General features: G+C 45.4%; 2 protein-coding genes and 1 pseudogene across 2 annotated transcripts; all 3 read right to left on the bottom strand.

The window, feature by feature from the left end:
• Nucleotides 1-279: 279 nt before the first annotated feature.
• LOC147436627 (uncharacterized) lies at nt 280-12,936 on the bottom strand. The gene is made up of 3 exons (XM_086489470.1): nt 791-12,936; nt 596-697; nt 280-494 (listed from the first exon to the last, which is right to left on the bottom strand). Exons 1-3 carry the CDS (start codon nt 1,208-1,210, stop codon nt 450-452), a joined length of 567 nt encoding a protein of 188 aa, XP_086345596.1. The 5' UTR covers nt 1,211-12,936; the 3' UTR covers nt 280-449.
• On the bottom strand, nt 7,282-9,286 carry LOC147436628 (putative pentatricopeptide repeat-containing protein At3g13770, mitochondrial). Its single transcript, XM_086487879.1, has 5 exons — nt 8,945-9,286; nt 8,571-8,771; nt 8,204-8,374; nt 7,617-7,739; nt 7,282-7,509 (listed from the first exon to the last, which is right to left on the bottom strand). The coding sequence occupies exons 1-5, from the start codon at nt 9,284-9,286 to the stop codon at nt 7,282-7,284; spliced, it is 1,065 nt and encodes a 354-aa protein (XP_086344005.1).
• The window catches only part of LOC147436626 (uncharacterized), a 31,326-nt pseudogene continuing 29,833 nt past the window's right edge, over nt 11,941-13,433 (bottom strand).

Here is a 13,433-nt window from a genome sequence, read left to right as displayed (position 1 = left end):
CATAGCGACGGTCATAGCGACGTTTACACAGAAGTCTATAGCGACGCTCATAGCGACGCTACAGAGCCATAAATAGCGACGGTTATAGCGACGCCCGAGAGAATTTTTTTTTGGTGACAGGGCATTGAATGCCCTGCCACCCATCAACCATATTGTACTTGATTCACTTTTTAAAAAAAGTGCAAGGGTAGATAATAGACCCAAAATAGTCACCCACAAGACGCATTGTTTGCAAAATTGACAAGCGTAAAATTGACAATTGTACACATCATAGGCAAAATGAATTGATTGACAAATGTAATAATGACAATTGTACAACATCATAGGCATAAAGAATTGATTGGCAAAATGAACTGCGGTGACAAATGTAATAATATACATGGTTCAAAAAGACATATAAAATCCGTCTCATGATACATAAGCTATGAGAAACCCTAAACTAATGTCGTCTAGTCAGACATCTCATCGCGTCCAAGCGGCGTATCTGTCGGATTCTGCAAAAAAAGACAATAAGACAGCTTTCAGTAAGTATAAACATATAACGACATTTATAAAACAATACAAAAAATAGAAAAGAGTAAACCCTAATACTAACCATGCCGCCGCGAGAACTGAGAATGTCCATTAGGGCGTTTAAGCCCTTCCTGCCTGCGTACTCGCGCTCGTACGGTGTGGGATCACGTCCTGTCATCGACCACTGTCAAAACATACAAAGAATTCATTATGTTAGAATTAAAAAACTCATAAACCCTAAACTATCGAACATAAAGAGCAATGCGAAAACACTTACAAAATCGGCCTCAAATGATGCCCATCCACCGCTCCCCAAGTGGTGCGAGCTCCCTGCCTCTACTCGCGCTCTGGCTGCATCCTTTTGTTGCTTCCACTTGTCGGGATTCTCGTGCGCTGCTTTCTTCGCATTCTTCCAATCTTCTTTGGCCAGCCAATCTGGCCTGTTCCACCCATGCTTGATTGCTTTTTGCACTTTGGAACGCTTGTGTTTGCAGTATTCGCGCATTCGAATCTTCATCAGGTCTTCATTGAAACGCTGATCTCGTGTTGGAACGGGCAACTCATCATGAAGTATGCTGATGACTCTGATTTTTAAATCACTTGGTACTTCACTCCATTTGTTTAGTATGTAGTGTCTAAACAGCTGAGAGCAAAGACCACACATGCGCGAGATCACCTTCTTGCCGTCATCATCCATGATGATGCCGCCGCTGAAGTCGACGGAGTAAGACAAGCCCTCTGACCGGTGACGCGTGAACCTGGGTGTCCCGGCAGGGGTCTCTAGCGGCCTGTCGATGGGGGTACGGACGTCAGGTGTCTCCACCGGCGTCTGGGCCCCGAAGCGAGGAGTGTCGAGTGGGGTGGCTCCTGGCGGAGTAGGTAGAGGTGTGTAGCTTCTAGGAACAGTCAGCCGTGCAAAACCTGGCCTAGATGGCGATGCTGTGGCTGGTGTGGGGGCGGGCAAAGAAGGGGAGGGTAAAGAGCCTCGTCGAACACGAGGCGGTGTGGAGGCATTGGTGGCGGAATCCCCACAACAACCTCCACCGCCACCACTAGAGCGCCGGTGTCTAGACGAGTGTGAAGCTCGTCTCGTCGACGCCGAAGCTTCAGAGCGTGCCGAATGCTCCGAAAGAGAGGGAGATGCGCGCGATGATGCGCCAGAGCGATGACGCTCCACGTACCACTATCTCTGCTGCGGTGACAAAGAAGAAAAAAACTCCTCATCATCCATACCTGCATTAAACACACGAATATTTAAACTTAATATTGAATGAATAGAGTAGACAATGATGCAAAGACCATTAAATACAATGACGTAATGACGCATATAAATACAATGACGCAATGAATTGAGTGATAGAAGAGGCAAGTCGAAAACTCAGAATTTTCAATCAAAAGATGTGAGCGCGAGTAGAAAAGAGCGTTATACACCATGGAAGGTACTTAGAGAGCCAGAGCTTTTACAACACTTTTGCATCATTGGATTGTGAAGCATGCAAAATCGGTTGATTTTAGCCTCTAGATCTTCCATCATCTTCTTCTCAACACCGAGATTGCACATGACAATCCCAGATATGCGCTCATCATCTATGGTTCGCCATAGCGTGTCCCGGGCTTTATCAAATCCGTCTAGCCACTCTCCTCATAATGAGGATAAAAATCTTATAACCTGGACAACAAATTTAATATTCTATTGGAATTCTTCGTCTTATCTCTCTCTCTCTCTCTCTCTCTCTCTCTCTCTCTCTCTCTCTCTTTACCTCACATTCTCTAGTCATGTCCAATCCCCGCACACCTCGGTCTAGAGGTGCACGGAGATCAGAACCACCGGGTTATAATCTCGTCTTTATTGGTCAATACCTATATTTGTGGGTACAAGAAATCTACAGACCCACGTCTACATGATACTGCATGTAGTGGACAAAACCCCTTTGCCTCTTCTCTAGCTGTAGCACTTCACAGCATCTTAACATCTTTTCACAGTAGATCTTTTCACTGTTCGTCTAACTCTAAACCCTAAACCGTAAGTAATTCTTGCGTGGACTCGATCTAGCATAAATCTAAATAAACGTAAATCTAACTAAAAATAAACCTAAATCTAATTTAACGTAAGTCTACATCTAACCTAATCTTTAACGTCTTTTGGGATAGTTTCCTACGACGTTAAAACTCTCTTCTTCTTGTATGTGTGTGTGTGTGTGTGTGTGTGTGGGTAAACCTAAATAAACCTAAATAAACCTAAGTCTAATCTAATATAACATAAATCTAAATCTAACGTAAATTATGTTATATTAAAAACAAAGAACTAAACTAACAGGGATTATAAGAACCTTAAAACTGATTTAACACATAATTTTTCACATAACTCGGCAAGAGTTGGCATTCTCATCACTAAAGATGTGAGAGTTAACTTCCGGCGGTGACGCTGCCTCATCTCCATCCACATCTGATGACAGCAATTGGCCCTTTAGACCGTTCTTGCTCTTGTTACTAACTTTGAAGTTGCTGTTGAATGACTAGAGGTTGTCTAGATGGTCATTGTGTCGGGGATGTAGTGACTCTTGCCGCCCTGAAGATCCACCTTCTTCCCTATCTTTTGAAGACATTTCACCAGTACTTTTGGATCGACGGAGCCCACCATGTGTGAAGGCAGCAATACCCTATATTCCATTGAGGGCTTTCTTCACCCGCTTCATGCAGGCATCGCAGTCTATGGAGACCTAAATCTAATCTAATATAACGTAAATCTAAATCTAGCATAAATAAACGTAAATCTAATTAAAAATAAACCTAAATCTAATCTAATTTAACTTAAATAAACCTAAATCTAATTTAACGTAAGTCTACATCTAACCTAATCTTTAACGTCTTTTAGGATAGTTTCCTACGACGTTATAACTCTCTTCTTCTTGTGTGTGTGCGCGTGTGTGGATGTGTTTGCCAATAAAAAGAGATAAATGGTATAACCTTTCTATCACCCATGCCAAGTATGATAGATTGGTTATGCCATTTCCCCCTTGAATAATAGGTTCAACTCCTCGTCGGCTAGATCTTTAGGTCTTTTAATTTTAATTAGTTTCCTACGACGTTAAATTAGTTTCTCTCTCTTTCTCTCTCAATGTGTGTGCATTTTTTTGTTTATGCATGTTTTCTCTCTCTTTTCCTATCTCAATGTGTGCGTTTTTTGTTTATGCATGTTCTCTCTCTCAATGTGTGCGTTTTTTGTTTATGCATGCTCTCTCTCTCTTTTCCTCTCTCAATGTGTGTGTGCATTCTTTGTTTATGTATGTGTGTGTGCGTTTTTGTTTATATTTGTACTCTTTCTCTCTCTCTCTCTCTCTCTCTCTCTCTCTCTCTCTCTCAAAAACACTATGTGTGTGTGTGTGTTTGTGTGTGTGTGTGTGTGAGAGAGAGAGAGAGAGAGAGGGAGAGAGAAAGAGGGGAAGGGAACATGAGAGTGAGGAGAGGGAAGGAGCATACCTGGCTCTCCTTCCTCTCCTCGTGTGTGTGTGTGTGTGTGTGTGTGTGTGTGTGTGTGTGGAGAAGAAAGAGAGAGAGAGAGAGAGAGAGAGGGAGAGCGTTACCTGCTCTTGCTTGAGGGCGCCGAAAAACTCAGATCTGAGATCTGAGTTTTTGGGCGCTCTCTGTTATTTTTTTAGCCCAGCCGGCATCGCTATGAGCGTCGCAAATTTACTTGTAAATTTGCGACACTCATAGCGGCGCCGGGAATTTTTTTTTTGAGCGTCGCTGTGTGAGCGTCGCTAATATGAATAGCCTCTTATAGTGTTACACAGCTCTTTCCTACATCAAAGATCCATCAAACCTCCACATTCTCAATCCAATTCATCCAGCTCAAATCAAAGTCGACAAAATTGTGCTTGATGAGCTTGACCGCCTCAACAATGATGTTGTTACCATAACCATGTGGTAGTGATGTGTGTGAACACACTAGGACCGCCGGGGCATTTTTTCCCTCTTTAGGAGGTTTTTTCCCCCGAGCATTGTATATACGGCCATCACTCTAGGGCTATCTATCTTTCCATTGCACACTCTCTAATGTGTGCCTTGAGCTTCCTTCGTCTTCTCCAAGCTGTGTGTGTTTCTGTGCAACCCTAATTCCAACATTTGGTATCAGAGCAGGTCACGTCCTCCCGGGCTTAGTCGGCAGCTGCTCTAGCACACGCCTGCTCACTTTCTCCGATTTCAGTGAGCTTTGGCGAGCGTTCGCAAGTCGACAAATATTTTGGGCGAGCTCGAAGAGTTTGGTCTGCTCATAATTTTGATTTGGGCTCATTTCGGCCTCCGTTTCCACTACAGGCAGTACTGCACAGGCTATTTCGTCATTTTGTGCAAAATTTCTGTCAGTGCTGTTTTCTGCATAACAGGTTCCGTATAGTCTTCTACGGTTTGTGCTATATAGCACAGGTTGTTCCCACTCCGTTTCTCCTATTTTCGGAACAATTCTTTTGCCCATATCAGCACCTTGCATAACACCACATGCCTTCAAGATACAGGTGTAGGTAATTTCATACATGTTGACCAAGGCAGTGCCAACCATAAAAAAAAATTTCAACAACCCTTGACTAACAATATCATCGTGAGTTCTTCTGTCCGTCCTAGCGTCTTCCAAATTGCAACATGCCTTCAAGATGCAAGAATAGGTGATTGCACATCTGAAAAGCGATGCTCAATTCGCATTTGCTGAAAACAGCCCAGAGCGTTTTATGTTAAGCATATCCCACAGTCAGTGCGTTCCAAGAGATGACATTCCGGACAGAAAGCTCCTCAAGCACTCTTTGGTGCTTTCCCAAGAACAACACATTTCGCATACGTGATCATTGCTCCTACGTAGTGCCACATGCTTTCAAGATGCAAGCATAGGTGATTACATCAGAAGAAATGTCCTCGCTTTGCATCTTGACAATAGCCAGCCAGCCAGAGCTCCCTGGTCCTGTCACTGTTGGGCATATCCCGCAATCAGATGCACTTGAAGACACGACATTCCGGGCATCAAGGCAATGTCACATGCCTTCAAGACGAAAGCGTAGGTGATTGCATTTGGAGAGGTGCCCTCAGTTTGCTTCTATTGGAAACAGCCTCGGGCTCCATGGCGTCCCACATTTGGCATACATGTTGACCAAGGGCAGCACAACACATATGAGCCAAAGAATTGGCAAGCACAACATGTTTTCAAGAGCCATCGATCAACAATCCATGCAATGAGCACACTGAGACAGACAATTGTTGTGGGGAATTTCCCTCGTGTTTCATCCCAGCAGAAACACTTTTGAGCTTCCTCAGTCAACCCTTGCTGGGCATATCCTCTTATAAGAGCACTCCAAGAGACCTGTCACCTCATTTAGCGAGAAACTTTACTTCGTGTCTAATTAAAATAGCTTAGAGCTTCCTTGCATCAGCATCTTGTGTAGAGAGACATGCATTCAAGATGTATGCGTAGGTGATTGCAATTGGGGAGACGCCCTCACTCACATCTGCTAAAATCAGATAAGAGCTTTCTGGCCCCGCCCCTATCTGGAAAATCTTCCAATCAATGCATTCAAGAGCCCACACTCCAGACAAGAAGCTCTTCGAGCACTTGCATAGAGCCACATGCCTTCAAGATGTAAGCATACCCTTCAAGACGAAAGTATAGGAGACTGAATTTGGAGAGATACACTTGATTTGCATCAGCTGATAACAGCTTAGAGGCTTTTGCCCTGCTCTTGTTGCGCACATTCTGCAATCAGTGTATTCCAAGAGGCAACATTTCGGACATGAAGCTCCTTAAGCACTTTTTGGTGCTTTTTCAAGTACACCACATCTCGCATACATGATCATTGCTTCTATGTAGTGCCACATGCTTTCAAGATGCAAGCATAAGTGATTACAAAAGAAGTGTCCTTGCTTTGCATTATGAAAACAGCCAGCCAAGAGCTTCCTGGTAGAGATGACATTCCGGACATCAAGGCAGTGCCACATGCCTTCAAGACAAAAGCATAGGTGATTGCATCTAGAGAGATGCCCTCGCTTTGCACCTGTTGGAAACAACCCAGCCCAGGGCTCCATGGCCCTGCCACATTTGGCATACATGTTGACCAAGGCAGTGCCAAGCATTACGTTTCGTAAAAGGGAACCACAATATTGATCAAACCACCACCAAGCATGACAGCGTACCACTAACAGCCCCCGACTAGCAATCACATCATGGATTCTGATACCCTTGCGATAGGCATATTGGGCACATCTTGCAACCAACATGTTGCACCCCCGACTAGCAATCACATCGTGGATTCTGATACCCTTGCGATAGGGATATCTGAGCTTTCTGACCGTGCTCCTGTTGTATGTATCCATGCACTCCAAGAGACCTCCTCACACACGTTTTGTGCTTCCTGTAATCACCACATCTCGCATACATGTCATCAGCCACACGCGACATGTATGCAAGATGTGGTGATTACACACGCGAAGAATTGCCCTTGCTTCACACCTATTGAAAACAGCCAGAGCTTCCATGCCAACCCTCGTCGGGCATATCTTGCAATCAGTGTGTTCCAAAAGACGACATCCCACAGCAACATATGTGATTGCATCTAGAGAGAGGCCCTCGCTTTGCATCTGCTAAAAAACAGCCCAAATCTTTTTGGCCATGATCTCCTTGCGCGTATCCTGCATGTGTTCAAAATAGTCGAGGGCTTTTGCCCATTTCTCCTTGTCGCAAATTGTGACATGCCTTCAAGATGCTGCATCCATAGAGATGCGCTCGCTTCATGTGGAGAGATGGTCGCTTCGCATCAGCTGAAAATAGTCGAGAGCTTCCTTGCACCGCTGATGTGCGGCACATCCCACAATCAGCGCGTTTGAAGAGGCGGCGTTCCGCATAGGAAGCTCCTCGAGCGCTTTTCGTACGTTCTGAAGATCAACATATGTAACATACGCATAGTCTTCGTGGGCAAAGACAAGCACTTCTTTCTTGTATCGCTCATTGGCCTTGCTCTTCTTGCACACATCCCACATTGAGTGCATTCAAGGAGTCCACACTGCAGATAGAAAGATGAAAATAGCCTAGAGCTTTCCAAGCTTCATCACCTGCCCTTGCTAACTGGATATAAAAGAACTCCAAGGACTTCGACTGGTGAGAAGCCGACACTTTTCTGAAGCGCAACACACGTGTCATTCTTATTGACCAAGATTGTGCCAAGCGCGCCATCTTTTTTCAACAGCCTCTGAACAACAATAAAAAGCTGAGTTTTTATGCCTGTATCACCCTCTTGCATAGAGACACATGCCTGCAATGTGGACACGTAGGTGATACCATATATAGAGAGACCCACATCGGCATCTTGTGTACATACATATGCCTTCAAGATGCACGCATATGTGATTGCATCTGGAAAGAGGTCCTCGGTTCAGATCCGCTAGAAACATCCGAGAGCTTTCTATCCGTGCTCTTGTTTTGCGTATCTTGCAATCAATGCACTCCGAGAGACAACATCAGGGATATGAAGCTCCTCAGGCAGGTTTTGTGCTTTCTGAACATTTAGCATACGTATTGACCGAGGCATTGTTAAGAACGATAATTTCTTGGAACAGTCCTTGGTGAAGTGTCCCACATTTGGCATGCATATCGACCAAGACAGTGCCTAGAACGCCATCTCTTTTCGGGAGCAATTTGCATAGAGACACATGCCTGCAAGATGGACACGTATGTGATAGCATCTGGAGAAAGGTTGGAGAAAGGCCCTCGCTTTGCATGTGCTAAAAAAACCAAACGTAGGTGATAGCGTATGGCGAAAGGCCCTCGCTTTGCATGTGCTAAAAAAAGCCCAGACCTTGCTGGCCCGCCATTGTTGGGCATACCCTGCAATCAGTGCGTTCCAAAAGACGACATCCCCCACAGGAGCACCACATCTGGCATACATATCGACCAAGCCATTGCCAAGCACAACAATTTTATGAAAAAGCCCTACTGAAAGTGTCCCACATTTGGCGTACGTGTCAACAAAGGCAGTGCCAAGCACGCCATCTCTTTCAAAGAGCCTCTTGCATAGAGCCACATGCTTGCAAGATGCGCATGTAGGTGATAGCATCTGGAAAAGGCCCTCGCTTTGCAAATGTTCAAAACAGCCCATAGCTTCCTGGCCCGGTCGTTGTCGGGCATATCTTGCAATCAATGCATTTGAAAAGACAACATTCCGCACAAGAGCACCACATTTGGCATACATATCAACGAGGTCATTGCCAGGCACAACGGTTTTCTGCAGCAACTTATGACCAAGAACATTAGAGTGAATTTTTAAGCCCATATGAGCATCTTGCGTATAGACACATGCCTTGCAGATGAACGCGCATGTGATTGCATTTGGAGAGAGGCCCTCGCTTTGGATCCGATGAAACCAGCCGAGAGCTTTCTATCCCACATTTGGCATACATATCGATCGAAGCATTGCCAAGCACACCATCTCTTTTTTCGATCAACTTGCATAGAGCCACATGCCTGCAAGATGCACACGTAGGTGATAGCGTCTATAGAAAGGCCCTCGCTTTGAACCCGCTGAAAACAGCCCAGAGCTTGCCAGCCCGGCTGTTGTTGGGCATATCGTGCAATCTGTACGTTCCAAAAGACGGCATTCTGCACAGGAGCATCACATCTAGCATACATATCGGCCAAGGCATTGCCAAGCATGGCAGTTATTTTCAACAGCCCCTTACTACCAATATCGGAGTGAATTTTTAAGCCCACAACAGCGTGTAGTGTGCCTTCAAGATGCATGCTTATGTGATTGCATCAAGAGAGAGGCCCTCGCAATATGCACGCTTATGTGATTGCATCTAGGGAGAGGCCCTCGCTCTGCATCCGCTGAAAACAGCTGAGGGCTTTCCGACCCTGCTCTGTTGCGTGTATCCAGCAATCAATGCACTCCAAGAGATGGCATTCCAGACAGGAAGATCCTTAGCCACGTTTTGTGCTTTCTGAAGTGCACCACATTTAGCATATGTCTCGACCAAGGCTTTGCCAAGCATGGAAAGTTTTTGAAACAACCGTATCTGAAGTGTTGGCGTACATTCCCACAATCAATGCACTGCAGGAGATGGCATTCGGGAGTAGAAGCTCTGCAAGCACGTTTTTTGCTTTCTGAAGTGCAATACATTCAGCATACATATCGACCAAGGAGCACGACAACTTTTTGAAAAAGCCCTTCCTGAAGTGTCCCACATTTTGCATACGTATCAACAAAGGCGGTGCCAAGCACGCGATCTCTTTTACAGAGCATCTTGCATCGAGCCACATGCCTGCAAGATGCATACGTAGGTGATAGCATCTGGAGAAAGGCCCTTGCTTTGCACCTGTTCTAAACAACACATAGCTTCCTAGCCTCGTCGAGCATATCCTGCGATCAGTGCATTCCAAAAGACGACATCCCGCACAGGAGCACCGCATTTGGCGTACATATCAACCAAGGCATTGCCAGGCCCGGAAGAAACCTGCCGCAACCCTTTACTAACAATATCAGAGCGAAATATTAAGCCCATGTCGGCATCTTGCGTACACATACATGGCTTCAAGAGGCACGTGTTTGTGATTGCTTCTGGAGAGAGGCCCTCGCTTCGGATCCTCTGAAAAGATTTCTGGCCCGGCTACTGATGCGCTTATCCCGCAATCAATGACTGGGGCAATAAGCTCCTCAAGCTCATTTTGTGCTTTCTGAAGTGCACCACATTCAGCTAACGTATCGACCAAGGCATTCCCAAGCACGACAAGTTCTATAAACAACCCTTGCCATCACTTTTCTGAAGCGCAACACGTGTCATTCTTATAGACCAAGATTGTGCCAAGCACGACATCTTTTTTAAACAGCCTCTAAAGAACAATAAACAGCTGAGTTTTTGTGCCCGTATCAGCCTCTTGCATAGAGACACATGCCTACAATGTGGACATGTAGGTGATACCATATATAGAGAGACCCACATCGGCATCTTGTGTACATACATATGCCTTCAAGATGCACACGTATGTGATTGCATATGGAAAGAGGTCCTCGGTTCAGATCCGCTAGAAACATCCGAGAGCTTTCTGTCCATGCTCTTGTTTTGCGTATCTTGCAATCAATGCACTCCGAGAGACGGCATCAGGGATATGAAGCTCCTCAGGCAGGTTTTGTGCTTTCTGAACATTCAGCATACGTATTGACCAAGGCATTGTTAAGAACGATAATTTCTTGGAACAGTTCTTGGTGAAGTGTCCCACATTTGGCATGCATATCGACCAAGACAGTGCCTAGAACACCATCTCTTTTCGAGAGCAATTTGCATAGAGACACATGCCTGCAAAATGGACACGTAGGTGATAGCGTCTGGAGAAAGGCTGGAGAAAGGCCCTCGCTTTGCATGTGCTTAAAAAATGCAGACGTAGGTCATAGCATATGGAGAAAGGCCCTCGCTTTGCATGTGCTAAAAAAAAGCCCAGACCTTGCTGGCCCGCCATTGTTGGGCATACCCTGCAATCAGTGCGTTCCAAAAGACGACATCCCCCACAGGAGCACCACATCTGGCATACATATCGACCAAGCCATTGCCAAGCACAACAATTTTATGAAAAAGCCCTACTGAAAGTGTCCCACTTTTGGCGTACGTGTCAACAAAGGCAGTGCCAAGCACGCCATCTCTTTCAAAGAGCCTCTTGCATAGATCCACATGCTTGCAAGATGCGCATGTAGGTGATAACATCTAGAAAAGGCCCTCACTTTGCAAATGTTCAAAACAGCCCATAGCTTCCTGGCTCGGCCGTTGTCGGGCATATCTTGCAATCAATGCATTTGAAAAGACAACATTCCGCACAAGAGCACCACATTTGGCACACACATCAATGAAGGCATTGCCAGGCACAACGGTTTTCTGCAGCAACCCATGACCAAGAACATTAGAGTGAATTTTTAAGCCCATATGAGCATCTTGCGTATAGACACATGCCTTGTAGATGAACGCGTATGTGATTGCATTTGGAGAGAGGTCCTCGCTTTGGATCCGATGAAAACAGTCGAGAGCTTTCTATCCCACATTTGGCATACATATCGATCGAAGCATTGCCAAGCACGCCATCTCTTTTTTAAATCAATTTGCATAGAGCCACATGCCTGCAAGATGCACACGTAGGTGATAGCATCTAGAGAAAGGCTCTCCCTTTGCACCTGCTGAAAACAGCCCAGAGCTTGCCGGCCCGGCTGTTGTTGGGCATATCCTGCAATCTGTACATTCCAGAAGGTGGCATTCCGCACAGGAGCACCACATCTAGCATAGATATCAGCCAAGGCATTGCCAAGCATGGCATTTTTTTTTAACAGCCCCTTACTACCAATATCAGCGTGAATTTTTAAGCCCACAACAGCGTGTAGTGTGCCTTCAAGATGCACGCTTATGTGATTGCATCTAGAGAGAGGCCCTCGCTCTGCATCCGCTGTAAACAGCTGAGAGCTTTCCGGCCCTGCTCTGTTGCACGTATCCAGCAATCAATGCACTCCAAGAGATGGCATTCCAGTCAGGAAGATCCTTCACCACGTTTTGTGCTTTCTGAAGTGCACCACATTTAGCATATGTCTCGACCAAGGCTTTGCCAAGCATGGAATTTTTTTGAAACAGCCGTATCTGAAGTGTTGGCGTACATTCACGCAATCAATGCACTGTAGGAGACGGCATTCGGGAGTAGAAGCTCTGCAAGCACGTTTTTTGCTTTCTGAAGTGCAATACATTCAGCATACGTATCGACCAAGGAGCACGACAACTTTTTGAAAAAGCCCTTGCTGAAGTTGCGTACGTATCAATGAAGGCGGTGCCAGGAGCCACATGCCTGCAAGATGCATATGTAGGTGATAGCATCCGGAGAAAGGCCCTTGCTTCGCACGTGTTCAAAACAACGCATAGCTTCCTAGCCTTGTCGAGCATATCCTGCGATCAGTACATTCCAAAAGACGACATCCCGCACAAGATCACCACATTTGGCGTACATATCAACCAAGGCATTGCCAGGCTCGACAGGTTTCTGCCGCAACCCCTTACTAACAATATCAGAGCGAAATATTAAGCCCATGTCGGCATCTTGCGTACACATACATGGCTTCAAGAGGCACACGTTTGTGATTGCTTCTGGAGAGAGGCCCTCGATTCGGATCCTTCGAAAAGATTTCTGGTCCGGCTACTGATGGGCTTATCCCGCAATCAGAGGCACACGTTTGTGATTGCTTCTGGAGAGAGGCCCTCGATTCGGATCCTTTGAAAAGATTTCTGGCCCGGCTACTGATGGGCTTATCCCGCAATCGGATGCTAGTACTGCATCGTTATTGCTTCCACTAGAGAGAGGTTCTTGGATTAAGGGAGGCACTGTTTAGCACGCTGTGAGTACGAAAAGCGTTTGACTCGGTGTGAGCTATATTAAACGATTAAATGAATCCTGCCGTTTCAAAAGCTCTGCCAAGTGGCTTACGGAGAGGCCAGATTTTTGAAATCGGCTTGTACGCTAACGAAGTAAAGACCAAACATTGTACGAAAGCGATCTTAAGAATACCTTCATTCACTATCTTTATTTGATGATAGCCACTTTTAAGGTCAATCTTACTAAAGTAGGTAGAGCCTTGTAGCTTATCAAATAGATCTTCAACCCGCAATAGTGATATGGTTTAATGCTCGATACTCCACACACACTTATTATGTACCATCTTTCTCTTGCACTAAAAGGATTGGAGAACAAAAGGGAGAGGAGTTAGGCTTCACCATCCCTTTGTCTACCAATTTTTGTACTTGCCTCATGATCTCCTCTTGTTGAGCTTGAGAAACTTGCAGATAAGGAGGCTTGTTAGGCGGTGAGCTTCTTGGTAGGAGCTCAATTCAATGGTCATCATCTCTTTGTTTTGGAGGTAATTCGATAA

Source organism: Adiantum capillus-veneris, chromosome 18, assembly GCF_014529385.1.
Source record: "Adiantum capillus-veneris isolate H3 chromosome 18, ASM1452938v2, whole genome shotgun sequence".
NCBI classification, from domain to species: Eukaryota; Viridiplantae; Streptophyta; class Polypodiopsida; order Polypodiales; family Pteridaceae; genus Adiantum; species Adiantum capillus-veneris.
Note: the sequence above shows the minus strand (reverse complement) of the source record. Positions and strands in the feature narration are given on the sequence as shown.

Bases quoted from the DNA above. Each gene is read 5' to 3' on its own strand.
- LOC147436627 (XM_086489470.1), bottom strand. From the start codon at position 1,210: ATGGATGATGACGGCAAGAAGGTGATCTCGCGCATGTGTGGTCTTTGC. The intron at 698-790 runs GTAAGTGTTTTC...ATGTTTTGACAG, and splicing joins CATCATTTGAGGCCGATTTT to TGGTCGATGACAGGACGTGA. The intron at 495-595 runs GTTAGTATTAGG...CTTTTTTTGCAG, and splicing joins TCAGTTCTCGCGGCGGCATG to AATCCGACAGATACGCCGCT.
- LOC147436628 (XM_086487879.1), bottom strand. From the start codon at position 9,286: ATGCATCTTGAAGGCACACTACACGCTGTTGTGGGCTTAAAAATTCAC. The intron at 7,740-8,203 runs GCATGTGTCTCT...ATTGTTGTTCAG, and splicing joins CATACGTGTCCATCTTGCAG to AGGCTGTTGAAAAAAGATGG. The intron at 7,510-7,616 runs GTTAGCAAGGGC...GTGTGCAAGAAG, and splicing joins TTGGAGTTCTTTTATATCCA to AGCAAGGCCAATGAGCGATA.